The 18,281-nt window shown below is 37.6% G+C and overlaps 1 protein-coding gene across 1 annotated transcript in view; it reads right to left on the minus strand.

Moving 5' to 3' along the window:
* Positions 1-18,281, minus strand: part of itgbl1 (integrin, beta-like 1) — a 122,655-nt gene that overhangs the window by 37,525 nt on the left and 66,849 nt on the right. The window contains exons 4-7 of the mRNA XM_061970739.2: positions 14,279-14,401; positions 14,066-14,206; positions 6,809-6,949; positions 2,121-2,267 (exon numbers count right to left, since the gene is read on the minus strand). Of these exons, the coding sequence (XP_061826723.1) occupies positions 2,121-2,267; positions 6,809-6,949; positions 14,066-14,206; positions 14,279-14,401 (552 nt within the window). The remainder of the gene's footprint in view (positions 1-2,120; positions 2,268-6,808; positions 6,950-14,065; positions 14,207-14,278; positions 14,402-18,281) is intronic.

The following is an 18,281-nucleotide window of genomic DNA, read 5'->3' on the forward strand; positions in this document are numbered from 1 at the left end:
CAGTTCGTCTGCCGTAAACAGCAATGTTGTGACACTCTTAAACAGGACAATAATGCCATCTAGTGCATTTGATGAAATCACTTTTGTGCGTGCCACACATCAATGCATCATCAGAGAGGACGTTCAGCATGGTTCGAAAAATAGTGACAGAGAATAGAACAAGGATGGACAATTCAACCCTTAACTCAACAATGAGTAGATGAGTGTTATGTGTGTGTATATGTGTAAATAAATGAACACTGAAATTCAAGTATTTATTTTACATATATATATATATATATATATATATATATATATATATATATATATATATATATATATATATATATATATATTAGAGATGCGCGGATAGGCAATTATTTCATCCGCAACCGCATCAGAAAGTCGTCAACCATCCGCCATCCACCCGATGTAACATTTGATCAGAACCGCACCCGCCCGCCATCCGCCCGCACCCGCCCGTTGTTATATATCTAATATAGACGATGCAAGGCATTAGTGAGGTTATAAAGCTTTTGCCTGTTAAAGAAAGGAGACTGATCCAATGCAGCACAGACATTCGCGTGCCACGCTGTCACGACCCAGACGCACACCAGTGCGCAATCATATGGGAGCCGCGCTGAGCGCACCTCCAAGCGCGTCTCGCTGCCGGCGACGGCCGGGTATGGGCCCGACGCTCCAGCGCCATCCATTTTCAGGGCTAGTTGATTCGGCAGGTGGGTTGTTACACACTCCTTAGCGGGTTCCGACGTCCATGGCCACCGTCCTGCTGTCTATATCAACCAGGGTGAGCCCCACCCCTTTCGTGAGCGCACTGCGCGCGGAGTGACCCCCGGCAACAGGGGTCGCGGGCAGGTAAGCTGCGCCGGCGGAGCGCGCGGAGTGACCCCTGTTACGAGCCCCCAGCCACGGGGGTGGCGGGCAGGTAAGCTGCTTACCTGCTGCGCGTGACGCCGGCCGCGGCGAAGGCGGACGAGGCGGGGTGTCGGTGCGGTGGGCGCGGTGGTGACCCTGGACGTGCGTCGGGCCCTTCTCGCGGATCGCCTCAGCTACGGCTCCCGGTGGGGCTCTCTCGCGAGGCGTCGGGGGCTTTCTCCGCTCCGTAAAAGTGTCCATCTCTTTTCTTTTTTTTCTTCTGTTGTGGCATATGCTGCAGGTGCCTGCTCGTTTTTCGTATGTGGGTAACAACATTTAACTATGTATATATATTTCCCAATTGGTTTAATTGCCACCCGCCTGAATCTATTTAAAATCTAATTTTTTTTTATTTCAACCGCCCGACCCGACCCGTGGATAAAATCTAATTTTTTTTAATTTCATCCGCCCGATCCGCGGATAATCCGCGGACTCCGCGGTTGTGCCCGCAAACCGCGCATCTCTAATATATATATATATATATATATATATATATATATATATATATATATATATATATATATATAGCTAGAATTCACTGAACGTCAAGTATTTTTTATATATATATATATATATACATATATACACATATATATATATATATATATATATATATATATATATATATATATATATATATATATATATATATATATATATATATATATATATATGAAATACTTGACTTGGTGAATTATAGCTGTAAATATACTCCTCCCCTTTTAGCCACGCCCACCCCCACCCCCTTCCCCCACCTCCCGAAATCGGAGGTCTCAAGGTTGGCAAGTATGATCGTGGGACCCCCAAAGATTCGCAGCCCTAGTTGTATCAATGTCTTGTTCTTCCTGCTGAGTCACTTTGAACTCCCCGTCATCCGTCAAAAAGGCTCCGGAGTCCACGAGAAGGAGCTGTGCTTCTTCCCAAAGTTATCGAACAGGGATGTAAATATCGGCCTTTTCAGTTCTGGCGAGCTGCGGGGCTCTTTATGTCCAGCAGGGCGGCTAATGAATCATGCGGCGTGCGTCATGAATCTCCACCTCATCGTGCTGCCTTGAGGAACATAATAACCCTTTTGATGGAGAGCCGTTCATTTCTCAGTGTGTTTATCATTCCATTCAAAAGAAGCACTCCTAATGACCCATTTTTACACACAGATGCGGGAGAGGGGTAACCATGGCGACAGGAGCAAAAAAAAAAAGGTTTACCTCGTCCGAAGCAGGGCAGCCTGGACGTTCCCCGGCACTTCTTCAGGCTACTCTCCAGAGACATGGAGCAGGAGAGGGCGTGCTCGCACTTCTTCCCCGCCCAGCCGCCCTTGCAGTCGCACCTGCCACAGTGACACTGGCCGTGGCCTGCAGGTGAGGGAGAGAGGAGTGCTTCAGAGTGGGGAAGTGACACAACTACAAACCCCCGTTTCCATATGAGTTGGGAAATTGTGTTAGATGTAAATACAGGTAAAAGCCAGTAAATTAGAATATTTTGAAAAACTTGATTTATTTCAGTAATTGCATTCAAAAGGTGTAACTTGTACATTATAGTTATTCATTGCACACAGACTGATGCATTCAAATGTTTATTTCATTTAATTTTGATGATTTGAAGTGGCAACAAATGAAAATCCAAAATTCCGTGTGTCACAAAATTAGAATATTACTTAAGGCTAATACAAAAAAGGGATTTTTAGAAATGTTGGCCAACTGAAAAGTATGAAAATGAAAAATATGAGCATGTACAATACTCAATACTTGGTTGGAGCTCCTTTTGCCTCAATTGCTGCGTTAATGCGGCGTGGCATGGAGTCGATGAGTTTCTGGCACTGCTCAGGTGTTATGAGAGCCCAGGTTGCTCTGATAGTGGCCTTCAACTCTTCTGCGTTTTTGGGTCTGGCATTCTGCATCTTCCTTTTCACAATACCCCACAGATTTTCTATGGGGCTAAGGTCAGGGGAGTTGGCGGGCCAATTTAGAACAGAAATACCATGGTCCGTAAACCAGGCACGGGTAGATTTTGCGCTGTGTGCAGGCGCCAAGTCCTGTTGGAACTTGAAATCTCCATCTCCATAGAGCAGGTCAGCAGCAGGAAGCATGAAGTGCTCTAAAACTTGCTGGTAGACGGCTACGTTGACCCTGGATCTCAGGAAACAGAGTGGACCGACACCAGCAGATGACATGGCACCCCAAACCATCACTGATGGTGGAAACTTTACACTAGACTTCAGGCAATGTGGATCCTGTGCCTCTCCTGTCTTCCTCCAGACTCTGGGACCTCGATTTCCAAAGGAAGTGCAAAATTTGCATGGTTGGGTGATGGTTTGGGGTGCCATGTCATCTGCTGGTGTCGGTCCACTCTGTTTCCTGAGATCCAGGGTCAACGCAGCCGTCTACCAGCAAGTTTTAGAGCACTTCATGCTTCCTGCTGCTGACCTGCTCTATGGAGATGGAGATTTCAAGTTCCAACAGGACTTGGCGCCTGCACACAGCGCAAAATCTACCCGTGCCTGGTTTACGGACCATGGTATTTCTGTTCTAAATTGGCCCGCCAACTCCCCTGACCTTAGCCCCATAGAAAATCTGTGGGGTATTGTGAAAAGGAAGATGCAGAATGCCAGACCCAAAAACGCAGAAGAGTTGAAGGCCACTATCAGAGCAACCTGGGCTCTCATAACACCTGAGCAGTGCCAGAAACTCATCGACTCCATGCCACGCCGCATTAACGCAGCAATTGAGGCAAAAGGAGCTCCAACCAAGTATTGAGTATTGTACATGCTCATATTTTTCATTTTCATACTTTTCAGTTGGCCAACATTTCTAAAAATCCCTTTTTTGTATTAGCCTTAAGTAATATTCTAATTTTGTGACACACGGAATTTTGGATTTTCATTTGTTGCCACTTCAAATCATCAAAATTAAATGAAATAAACATTTGAATGCATCAGTCTGTGTGCAATGAATAAATATAATGTACAAGTTACACCTTTTGAATGCAATTACTGAAATAAATCAAGTTTTTCAAAATATTCTAATTTACTGGCTTTTACCTGTATAAACGGAATACAATGATTTGCAAATCATTTTCAACCCATATTCAGTTGAATATGCTACAAAGACAACATATTTGATGTTCAAACTCATAAACTTTATTTTTTTTTTGCAAATAATCATTAACTTTAGAATTTGATGCCAGCAACACGTGACAAAGAAGTTGGGGAAAGGTGGCAATAAATACTGATAAAGTTGAGGAATGCTCATCAAACACTTATTTGGAACATCCCACAGGTGTGCAGGCTAATTGGGAACAGGTGGGTGCCATGATTGGGTATAAAAGTAGATTCCATGAAATGCTCAGTCATTCACAAACAAGGATGGGGCGAGGGTCACCACTTTACCAACAAATGCGTGAGAAAATTGTTGAACAGTTTAAGAAAAACCTTTCTCAACCAGCTATTGCAAGGAATTTAGGGATTTCACCATCTACGGTTTGTAATATAATCAAAAAGTTCAGAGAATCTGGAGAAATCACTGCACGTAAGCAGCTAAGCCCGTGACCTTCCATCCCTCAGGCTGTACTGCATCAACAAGCGACATCAGTGTGTAAAGGATATCACCACATGGGCTCAGGAACACTTAAGAAACCCACTGTCAGTAACCACAGTCGGTCGCTACATCTGTAAGTGCAAGTTAAAACTCTACTATGCAACGTGAAAAGCGTTTATCAACAACACCCAGAAACGCCGCCGACTTCGCCGGGCCTGAGCTCATCTAAGATGGACTGATACAAAGTGGAAAAGTGTTCTGTGGTCTGACGAGTCCACATTTCAAATTGTTTTTGGAAACTGTGGACGTCGTGTCCTCCGGACCAAAGAGGAAAAGAACCATCCGGATTGTTATAGGCGCAAAGTTGAAAAGTAAAGTGAATTATATTTATATAGCGCTTTTCTCTAGTGACTCAAAGCGCTTTACATAGTGAAAACCCAATATCTAAGTTACATTTAAACCAGTGTGGGTGGCACTGGGAGCAGATGGGTAAAGTGTCTTGCCCAAGGACACAACGGCAGTGACTTGGATGGCGGAAGCGGGGATCGAACCTGCAACCCTCAGGTTGATGGTACGGACACTCTACCAACCGAGCTATACCGCCCATCTGTGATGGTATGGGGGTGTATTAGTGCCCAAGACATGGGTAACTTACACATCTGTGAAGGCACCATTAATGCTGAAAGGTACATACAGGTTTTGGAACAACTTATGCTGCCATCTAAGCGCCGTCTTTTTCATGGACGCCCCTGCTTATTTCAGCAAGACAATGCCAAGCCCCATTCATCACGTGTTACCAGGGGCAACCGCTAGGGATTTTGGGCCCCATGAAAAGAATCTTTACAGGGGCCCCCAACACAGTGTCATTATTTTTTCTGTATTATAATTTCATCATCATTAGGGGCCCCCCTCCATCATGGCCCCCTAGAATCCGTCTCCTTTACCCCCCATTTTCGGCGCCCCTGATGGCGAGTCTCATAAAGTAGCCGAGACATTCAAATCCTGTATCGATGTTGAATTTAAAGACATTCCTGATGACGCTGGGCTTCACCCGACTTGTTCATTGATAAGAAGCGGTTGGATTCTGCCGAAAAAACTGTCCAAATGGCTGGATGTGGGTCAAGGTGAGTTTGTGGAATCGGACAACGTTTCAGTCTCAACAAGCAGGGGCGCCGCTAGGGATTTTGGGCCCCATGAAAAGAATCTTTACAGGGGCCCCCAACACAGTGTCATTATTTTTTCTGTATTATAATTTCATCATCATTAGGGGCCTATCTGGGCCTCCCTCCATCATGGGCCCCTAGAATCCGTCTCCTTTACCCCCCCCTTTTCGGCGCCCCCTGCGTGTTACAACAGCGTGGCTTCGTAAAAAAAAAGAGTGCGGGTACTTTCCTGGTCCGCCTGCAGTCCAGACCTGTCTCCCATTGAAAATGTGTGGCGCATTATGAAGCCTAAAATAGCACAACGGAGAAAGAATTCCACCTGAGAAGCTTCAAAAATGTGTCTCCTCAGTTCCCAAACGTTTACTGAGTGTTGTTAAAAGGAAAGGCCATGTAACACAGTGGTGAACATGCCCTTTCCCAACTACTTTGTCACGTGTTGCAGCCATGAAATTCTAAGTTAATTATTATTTGCAAAAAGATAAAGTTTATGAGTTTGAACATCAAATATGTTGACTTTGTAGCATATTCAACTGAATATGGGTTGAAAAGGATTTGCAAATCATTGTATTCCGTTTATATTTACATCGAACACAATTTCCCAACTCATATGGAAACGGGGTTTGTATAAGAGTGGGGCCATGTGCTGGCCTTTATAAAGAAAAGACCAAAATAGGGGGGCACATTTTAATGTTACGTAAGCTGCCACTCTGCTAGAACATTCTGTACTTAAGCACTTGGAAACAAAAACATCATTAAGTCAGTCTGCCATTTAAAGTTCCCCTCTTATGCAAAAATGACTTTTAAACATTTGTTTATTGGATTTTTTGACATATCCAGCCCAAAAATACAATTAAACACATCTGAAATGTTCTTTTTCTTTCGAAAAGGGACTTTAAAAAAAAACAAAAAAAACATGTCGGCTTCTCAGGCAAATCACATTGTTGATGTACAGTCGTGGTCAAAAGTTTACATACACTGACATATATTGAATCATAACTTATAGACATTTAAAGAAAAAAAAAGCCATCTTTTTTGTACTTTTATTCCTTTTTTATTATCTTTATTATTTTTTGTATTAATCTTACACTATTAGTGTTTTTTTTGTTTTTTTCTGACTTATTTAAAATTGCTAATAAAATCATATCATTTTGCACCCTTTAACTGTTTTTTTCATCTCTTCAGATAGGGGGCGCTCACCCGAGCAGAAGTCGTCGGAGTAGCGGTCGTACGTGAAGTGGCAGTTCCTCTCGTCGCACTCGCAGGTGTCTCCGTGAATATCCCCCCAGTCGCCGGAGGGATCCACGTCGTAGCAGCTACACTCCCCGCACACACACGTGCCTAACACACACACACACACACGCACACACACACGACATAATTGCACAATTGCCTCCTATAGAATAGTTTTGAACCTGCCTAATGCGTGCATTTAGCCCCCAGCAGTGCACAGCTGTGGTGGCCAACTAAGTATCTTCTAGTTAGCAGATGTGATGTCAGCTGACATCAAAGAAGAGAATACTAAGCAGACGTGAGGTGTTATTTTAAATCTTTGTAAAAAAAAACATTACAAAAAGAAGATTTGATTGAAACAAATGACTACTTTCTCTTTGTGCTTCATGGTAAAAGTCAGTGAATTTAAACATGGTTACACGTTGTTGATATATTGTCACATATTGTTGATATATTGTTACACATTGTTGATATATTGTCACATATTGTTGATATATTGTTACACGTTGTTGATATATTGTCACATATTGTTGATATATTGTTACACGTTGTTGATATATTGTCACATATTGTTGATATATTGTTACACGTTGTTGACATATTGTCACATATTGTTGATATATTGTTACACGTTGTTGACATATTGTCACATATTGTTGATATATTGTTACACGTTGTTGACATATTGTTACACATTGTTATATATTGTTACACGTTGTTGACATATTGTCACATATTGTTATATATTGTTACACGTTGTTGACATATTGTTACACATCGTTGATATAGTGTTACACGTTGTTGATATATTGTTACACATTGTTGACATATTGTTACACGCTGTTGACATATTGTTACACGCTGTTGATGTATTGTTACATGTTGTCGACATATTGTTTCATGTTGGTGACATATTGTTACACATTGTTATACATTGTTACATGTTGTTGTTACATGTTGTTGACATATTGTTACACATTGTTGACATATTGTTACACGTTGTTGATGTATGGTTACACATTGTTGACATATTGTTACACATTGTTGACATATTGTTACACGTTGTTGATGTATGGTTACACATTGTTGACATGTTGTTACACAGTGATATATTGTTACACATTGATATATTGTTGCATGTTGTTGACATATTGTTACACGTTGCTGACATATTGTTACACGTTGATATATTGTTAGACATCGTTGATATTGTGTTAAACGTTGTTGATATAATACATGTGGTTGATATATTGTTACACATTGTTATATATTGTTACACATTGTTGTATATTGTTACACGTTGTTGATATATTGTTACACGTTGTTGATATATGGTTACACGTTGTTGACGTATTGTTACATGTTGTTGACATATTGTTACACATTGATATCGTGTTACACTTTACTGACGTTGTTGATATAATACATGTGGTTGATATATTGTTACACATTGTTATATATTGTTACACATTGTTGTATATTGTTACATGTTGATATATTGTTGCACATCGTTGATATAGTGTTACACGTTGTTGATGTATTGTTGTTACACATCGTTAATATAGTGGTACATGTTGTTGATATATTGTTACACGTTGTTGAAATATTGTTAAACATTATTGATATATTGTTACACGTTGATAAATGGTTACACGTTGTTGACATATTGTTACACGTTGTTTGTTACACATTGATATAGTGTTACACGTTGTTGACATATTGTTACACATTGTTGATATATTGTTAGACATTGCTGATATAGTGTTACACGTTTTTGATGTATTGTTACACATTGTTATATATTGTTACACATTGTTGACATATTGTTACACATTGTTGATGTATTGTTACACGTTGTTGACATATTGTTACACATTGATATCGTGTTACACTTTACTGACATATTGTTACATGTTAATATATTTTTACGTGTTGATATATTGTTGCACATCATTGATATAGTGTTACACGTTGTTGATGTATTGTTGTTACACATCGTTAATATAGTGTTACATGTTGTTGATATATTGTTACACGTTGTTGAAATATTGTTACACATTGTTGAAATATTGTTAAACATTATTGATATATTGTTACACGTTGATAAATGGTTACACGTTGTTGACATAGTGTTACACGTTGTTTGTTACACATTGATATTGTGTTACACATTGTTGACATATTATTACACATTGTTGATATATTGTTAAACATTGTTGATACTGTGTTACACGTTTTTGATGTATTGTTACACATTGTTATATATTGTTACACATTGTTGACATATTGTTACACATTGTTGATGTATTGTTACACGTTGTTGACATATTGTTACACATTGTTGATGTATTGTTACACGTTGTTGACATATTGTTACACGTTGATATATTGTTACACGTTGGTATATTGTTACACGTTGTTGATATATTGTTACACGTTGTTGATATATTGTTACACGTTGTTGATATATTGTTACACATTGTTGACATACTGTTACACGTTGTTGATATATTGTTACACATTGTTGATATATTGTTACACGTTGTTGATATATTGTTACACATTGTTGCTATATTGTTACACGTTTTTGACATATTGTTACACATTGTTGACATATTGTTACACGTTGATATATTGTTACATGTTGTTGACATATTGTTACATGTTGATATATTGTTACACGTTATTAACATATTGTTACATGTTGTTGACATATTGTTACACATTGTTGACATATTGTTACACATTGTTGACATATTGTTACACGTTGATATATTGTTACACGTTGTTGACGTATTGTTTCATGTTGATATATTGTTACACGTTATTAACATATTGTTACATGTTGTTGACATATTGTTACACGTTGTTGATATATTGTTACACGTTGTTAATATATTGTTACATGTTGTTGACGTATTGTTACACATTGTTGACATATTGTTACACATTGTTGACATATTGTTACACGTTGATATATTGTTACACGTTGTTGACGTATTGTTACACGTTGTTGGCATATTGTTACACGTTGTTGGCATATTGTTACATGTTGTTGGCATATTGTTACACGTTGTTGATGTATTGTTACACGTTGGCAGATTGTTACACGTTGTTGGCATATTGTTACATGTTGTTGGCATATTGTTACACGTTGTTGATGTATTGTTACACGTTGTTGACATATTGTTACACGTTGTTTGTTACACATTGATATTGTGTTACACATTGTTGACATATTACACATTGTTGATATATTGTTAAACATTGTTGATACTGTGTTACACGTTTTTGATGTATTGTTACACATTGTTATATATTGTTACACATTGTTGACATATTGTTACACATTGTTGATGTATTGTTACACGTTGTTGACATATTGTTACACATTGTTGATGTATTGTTACACGTTGACATATTGTTACACGTTGATATATTGTTACACATTGTTGGTATATTGTTACACGTTGTTGATATATTGTTACACGTTGTTGATATATTGTTACACGTTGTTGATATATTGTTACACATTGTTGACATACTGTTACACGTTGTTGATATATTGTTACACATTGTTGATATATTGTTACACGTTGTTGATATATTGTTACACATTGTTGATATATTGTTACATGTTTTTGACATATTGTTACACATTGTTGACATATTGTTACACGTTGATATATTGTTACATGTTGTTGACATATTGTTACATGTTGATATATTGTTACACGTTATTAACATATTGTTACATGTTGTTGACATATTGTTACACATTGTTGACATATTGTTACACATTGTTGACATATTGTTACACGTTGATATATTGTTACATGTTGTTGACATATTGTTACATGTTGATATATTGTTACACGTTATTAACATATTGTTACATGTTGTTGACATATTGTTACACATTGTTGACATATTGTTACACATTGTTGACATATTGTTACACGTTGGCAGATTGTTACACGTTGTTGGCATATTGTTACATGTTGTTGGCATATTGTTACACGTTGTTGATGTATTGTTACACGTTGTTGACATATTGTTACACGTTGTTTGTTACACATTGATATTGTGTTACACATTGTTGACATATTACACATTGTTGATATATTGTTAAACATTGTTGATACTGTGTTACACGTTGTTGATATATTGTTACACATTGTTATATATTGTTACACATTGTTGACATATTGTTACACATTGTTGATGTATTGTTACACGTTGTTGACATATTGTTACACATTGTTGATGTATTGTTACACGTTGACATATTGTTACACGTTGATATATTGTTACACATTGTTGGTATATTGTTACACGTTGTTGATATATTGTTACACGTTGTTGATATATTGTTACACGTTGTTGATATATTGTTACACATTGTTGACATACTGTTACACGTTGTTGATATATTGTTACACATTGTTGATATATTGTTACACGTTGTTGATATATTGTTACACATTGTTGATATATTGTTACATGTTTTTGACATATTGTTACACATTGTTGACATATTGTTACACGTTGATATATTGTTACATGTTGTTGACATATTGTTACATGTTGATATATTGTTACACGTTATTAACATATTGTTACATGTTGTTGACATATTGTTACACATTGTTGACATATTGTTACACATTGTTGACATATTGTTACACGTTGATATATTGTTACATGTTGTTGACATATTGTTACATGTTGATATATTGTTACACGTTATTAACATATTGTTACATGTTGTTGACATATTGTTACACATTGTTGACATATTGTTACACATTGTTGACATATTGTTACACGTTGGCAGATTGTTACACGTTGTTGGCATATTGTTACATGTTGTTGGCATATTGTTACACGTTGTTGATGTATTGTTACACGTTGTTGACATATTGTTACACGTTGTTTGTTACACATTGATATTGTGTTACACATTGTTGACATATTACACATTGTTGATATATTGTTAAACATTGTTGATACTGTGTTACACGTTTTTGATGTATTGTTACACATTGTTATATATTGTTACACATTGTTGACATATTGTTACACATTGTTGATGTATTGTTACACGTTGTTGACATATTGTTACACATTGTTGATGTATTGTTACACGTTGACATATTGTTACACGTTGATATATTGTTACACATTGTTGGTATATTGTTACACGTTGTTGATATATTGTTACACGTTGTTGATATATTGTTACACGTTGTTGATATATTGTTACACATTGTTGACATACTGTTACACGTTGTTGATATATTGTTACACATTGTTGATATATTGTTACACGTTGTTGATATATTGTTACACATTGTTGATATATTGTTACATGTTTTTGACATATTGTTACACATTGTTGACATATTGTTACACGTTGATATATTGTTACATGTTGTTGACATATTGTTACATGTTGATATATTGTTACACGTTATTAACATATTGTTACATGTTGTTGACATATTGTTACACATTGTTGACATATTGTTACACATTGTTGACATATTGTTACACGTTGATATATTGTTACACGTTGTTGACGTATTGTTTCATGTTGATATATTGTTACACGTTATTAACATATTGTTACATGTTGTTGACATATTGTTACACGTTGTTGATATATTGTTACACGTTGTTAATATATTGTTACATGTTGTTGACGTATTGTTACACATTGTTGACATATTGTTACACGTTGATATATTGTTACACGTTGTTGACGTATTGTTACACGTTGTTGGCATATTGTTACACGTTGTTGGCATATTGTTACATGTTGTTGGCATATTGTTACACGTTGTTGATGTATTGTTACACGTTGGCAGATTGTTACACGTTGTTGGCATATTGTTACATGTTGTTGGCATATTGTTACACGTTGTTGATGTATTGTTACACGTTGTTGACATATTGTTACACGTTGTTTGTTACACATTGATATTGTGTTACACATTGTTGACATATTACACATTGTTGATATATTGTTAAACATTGTTGATACTGTGTTACACGTTTTTGATGTATTGTTACACATTGTTATATATTGTTACACATTGTTGACATATTGTTACACATTGTTGATGTATTGTTACACGTTGTTGACATATTGTTACACATTGTTGATGTATTGTTACACGTTGACATATTGTTACACGTTGATATATTGTTACACATTGTTGGTATATTGTTACACGTTGTTGATATATTGTTACACGTTGTTGATATATTGTTACACGTTGTTGATATATTGTTACACATTGTTGACATACTGTTACACGTTGTTGATATATTGTTACACATTGTTGATATATTGTTACACGTTGTTGATATATTGTTACACATTGTTGATATATTGTTACATGTTTTTGACATATTGTTACACATTGTTGACATATTGTTACACGTTGATATATTGTTACATGTTGTTGACATATTGTTACATGTTGATATATTGTTACACGTTATTAACATATTGTTACATGTTGTTGACATATTGTTACACATTGTTGACATATTGTTACACATTGTTGACATATTGTTACACGTTGATATATTGTTACACGTTGTCGACGTATTGTTACATGTTGATATATTGTTACACGTTATTAACATATTGTTACATGTTGTTGACATATTGTTACACGTTGTTGATATATTGTTACACGTTGTTAATATATTGTTACATGTTGTTGACGTATTGTTACACATTGTTGATATATTGTTACACATTGTTGACATATTTTTACACGTTGATATATTGTTACACGTTGTTGACGTATTGTTACACGTTGTTGGCATATTGTTACACGTTGTTGGCATATTGTTACATGTTGTTGGCATATTGTTACACGTTGTTGATGTATTGTTACATGTTGTTGACATATTGTTACACGCTGTTGACATATTGTTACACGTTGTTCATATATTGTTACACGTTGTTGATGTATTGTTACACGTTGTTGGCATATTGTTACACGTTGTTGGCATATTGTTACACGTTGTTGATGTATTGTTACACGTTGTTGGCATAGTGTTACACGTTGTTGACATATTGTTACATATTGTTGAACTTAATGGTAAAAGTCAGTGAATTTAAACATAACACTACTGCGCTGTAATGTGAAATGAATACATTGAACGGAACAGGAAGTGTAATCGCAAAGTAAAGTTGGACCAGACCTCGGTTGCTGCATATCTTGCCGTCTGGAGACGTGCATCTCCGCTTGCTCTCCCATGGGCTGATGTCACACTGGAACTCGCATTTGTCTCCATGCCAACCGGCAGCACAGTAACAGTTTCCACAGTAACACTGGCCGTGGCCTGCAAGCACAGTACCACGTGCAGCGCCATCATCGGGTCACTCCCGTCCACACTTTGCATCGTGTCACGTACCTCCACACACCTCGCCCGTGTCCTCGTCCAGGCACTCGCTGTCGTCACACTCGCAGAAGTGACCCGTCACCAGGCCCGCGTGGTCCTTGTCGGCGCACATGCAGCTGCCACAGTGACACGTCCCTTAAACACACGCTTGCAAGTCACTCCTCTTTTTCTTTGGCTTTGTACAAGTGCAACAGGTATTGTTGACATATTGTTACACATTGTTATATATTGTTACACAATGTTGACAGATTGTTACACATTGTTGATATCTTGTCACATATTGTTATATATTGTTACACGTTGTTGACATATTGTTACACATCGTTGATGTAGTGTTACACGTTGTTGATATATTGTTACACATTGTTATATATTGTTACACATTGCTGACATATCGTTACACACTGTTGACATATTGTTACACGCTGTTGGTGTATTGTTACATGTTGATATATTGTTACATGTTGTCGACATATTGTTACATGTTGGGGACATATTGTTACACATTGTTATATATTGTTACATGTTGTTGTTACATGTTGTTGACATATTGTTACACATTGTTGACATATTGTTACACGTAGTTGATATATGGTTACACGTTGTTGACATGTTGTTACACATTGATATATTGTTACACGCTGTTGACATATTGTTGCACGCTGTTGATGTATTGTTACATGTTGATATATTGTTACATGTTGTCGACATATTGTTACATGTTGTTGACATATTGGTACACATCGTTATATATTGTTACACGTTGTTGATATCTTGTCACATATTGTTATATATTGTTACACGTTGTTGATATCTTGTCACATATTGTTATATATTGTTACATGTTGTTGACATATTGGTACACATCGTTATATATTGTTACACGTTGTTGATATCTTGTCACATATTGTTATATATTGTTACACGTTGTTGACATATTGTTACACATCGTTGATGTAGTGTTACACGTTGTTGATATATTGTTACACATTGTTATATATTGTTTCACGTTTTGAGTCACGCACCTGCTTTCACTAATCATGTCTATAGTATTTAAGTTCATTGTTTTCAGTTTGTCGTTCTGACGACATCCCGCATTCATACCCCTGTCACACTCTGTCTACCTCTGCGCACTTCATGCCATGTCCAAGTAAGTTTTTTCTATTAATGCCACAGTCAGTGTTTTTGTTTAATTGTTCACAGTTTTTTGCCCACGTGCAAGTCTTTTTGTTTCGTTAGTCAAGTTTGGACGCGTGCTTTTTGTTCCTTTGAGTGTTATAAATAAATATGTATTTACCTTCACGCCATGACCAGTCCAGCTTTACTTGCATCTCGGGAAAACAAACACACCATAGTCCACGTCTTGACAGTCATGTTCCAATGTACTTTGTGGATGCTGTCTTTGCTCCACAGTAAGTCTTTGCTGTCGTCCAGCATTTTGATTTTGTTTACTTTGTAGCCAGTTCAGTTTTAGTTTCGTTCTGCATAGCCTTCCCTAAGCTTCAATACCTTTTCTTAGGGGCACTCACCTTTTCTTTATTTTTGGTTTAAGCATTAGACACCTTTTTACCTGCACACTGCCTCCCGCTGTTTCCGACATCTACAAAGCAATTAGCTACCGGCTGCCACCTACTGATATGGAAGAGCATTACACGGTTACGCTGCCGAGCTCTGGACACCACCGACACACAACAACGCCACATAATTTGCAGATTATAATTACTGGTTGTCAAAAAATATTTTTAATCCAAATAGGTGAAATTACATAATCACAGTGGTTGAAAAACACTGCCTTAAGAAACTGGAAACTGTCTATTAAATGACTAGCATGTAGCACGCGTACAAGCTAATGGTGCGCAAGTATCACGTTGTTACTGTTCTGCCGTCTTCAAAGCAGTTTTAGTTATGGTTTTCTAAACTAAAATTCATAAATTTATCATTCAACTTCTTCTTCTTCCCCAGATTTTGGCGCGCTCTACATTCCACATTTTTTCACCCGATTCAAACCGTTCCAACTTCAAACTGTTCAGCCTATTCGAGAATCGCTTTCCGTTGACAAATTCCAAAAATTCCCAGACTTCCCAGAATTCCCGGTTTTACGGGGCATTTTTCCCATTCAAAATGAATTGGCCCATTTTTCAAACTTTCACCATTTCCACATGTTTTAACCTATTCAAACTAGGGATGTCCGATAATGGCTTTTTGCCGATATCCAATATTCCGATATTGTCCAACTCTTTAATTACCGATACCGATATCCACTGATACCGATATCAACCGATATATTCAGTCGTAGAATTAACACATTAGTATGCCTACCGTATTTTCCGCACTATAAGGCGCACCTAAAAACCACAATTTTTCTCAAAAGCTGACAGTGCGCCTTATAACCCGGTGCGCTTTATTACGATTCATTTTCATAAAGTTTCGGTCTCGCAACTTCGGTAAACAGCCGCCATCTTTTTTCCCGGTAGAACAGGAAGCGCTTCTTCTTCTACGCAAGCAACCGCCAAGGAAAGCACCCGCCCCCATAGAACAGGAAGCGCTTCACCCGCCCCCGGAAGAAGAAGAAAAAACGCGCGGATATCACCGTACGTTTCATTTCCTGTTTACATCTGTAAAGACCACAAAATGGCTCCTACTACGCGACAAGGATCCGGATCATAAAAAGACGCAATCTCTCCATCCGCACACGGATTACTACCGTATTTCACAGCAACTGATATTCCTGTGAACTGCACTGTGGAACGGGAGCACGTACGGTGAATATTCGCACCACAGGGAATGAGGAGTCATCCTTCACTGTGGTTCTAGCTTGCCATGCTAACTTCCACCCATCCAAAAGAGACCTTTCCAGCCGGCGTCATCATAAAAGCTAACTCGAAGGGATGGATGGATGAAGAAAAGATGAGCGAGTGGTTAAGGGAAGTTTACGCGAAGAGGCCGGGTGGCTTTTTTCACACAGCTCCGAAGGCGAACACACCTTCACTAAGACGGGCAGATAGCGCCGGTCGACATACGCCAACATCTGCCAGTGGATCGTAAATGCCTGGGCAGATAGTTTCGATCACAACTGTGGTCCGAGCTTTCCGGAAGGCAGGATTCACAGAACTGCTGCACAACAACAGCGACACTGACTCCCGATGACTTCTACGAGACGGAACCGGCCATTTTTGGATCCCACGCTTGCGCAACTTTTCAATTCGGACACCGAAGACGAAGAATTCGAAGGATTTACGAATGAAGAATAACTTCAGAAGGTGAGCGCTATGTTTATTTTGTGTGTTGTGACATTAACGTTCGAGCAACATTATGTTGCTATTTATTGCTCTACACCATTTTGAATTTTACTATGTTTGTGATTGCACATTTGCGTACATTTTGGGACAGAGTTGTTAGAACGCTGGTTTTCAATATATTATTAAAGTTTGACTGAACTATCTGACTGTTTTTTTGATATTCACTTTAGCGCAGCGTTTTTTTGACATTCACTTTAGCGCAGCGTAGGCGCGGCTTTTAGTCCGGGGCGGCTTATTGGTGGACAAAATTATGAAATATGTAATTCATAGAAGGTGCGGCTAATAATCCGGTGCGCCTTATAGTGCGGAAAATACGGTAATTTGGACAACCAGGTATGGTGAAGATAAGGTCCTTTTTTTAAAAATGTATAAAATAATATAAATAAATTAAAAACATTTTTAAAAAAGAAAGTAAAATAATATAAAAACAGTTACATAGAAACTAGTAATTAATGTAAAGAGTAAAATGAAGTGTTAAAGGTTAGTACTATTAGTGGACCAGCAGCACGCACAATCATGTGTGCTTACGGACTGTATCCCTTGCAGACTGTATTGATATATATTGATATATAATGTAGGAACTAGGGATGTCCCGATCCAGGTTTTTGCACTTCCGATCCGAATTAAAGTTTAAAGTTATTTAGCCTACTTAGTTGTCAGAATCATGTTGAAAAGGGTTTTAGTACTCTTGATAACAACTAGCCAGCTGAATTAGG

Source organism: Nerophis lumbriciformis, linkage group LG13, assembly GCF_033978685.3.
Source record: "Nerophis lumbriciformis linkage group LG13, RoL_Nlum_v2.1, whole genome shotgun sequence".
Lineage (NCBI taxonomy): Eukaryota > Metazoa > Chordata > Actinopteri > Syngnathiformes > Syngnathidae > Nerophis > Nerophis lumbriciformis.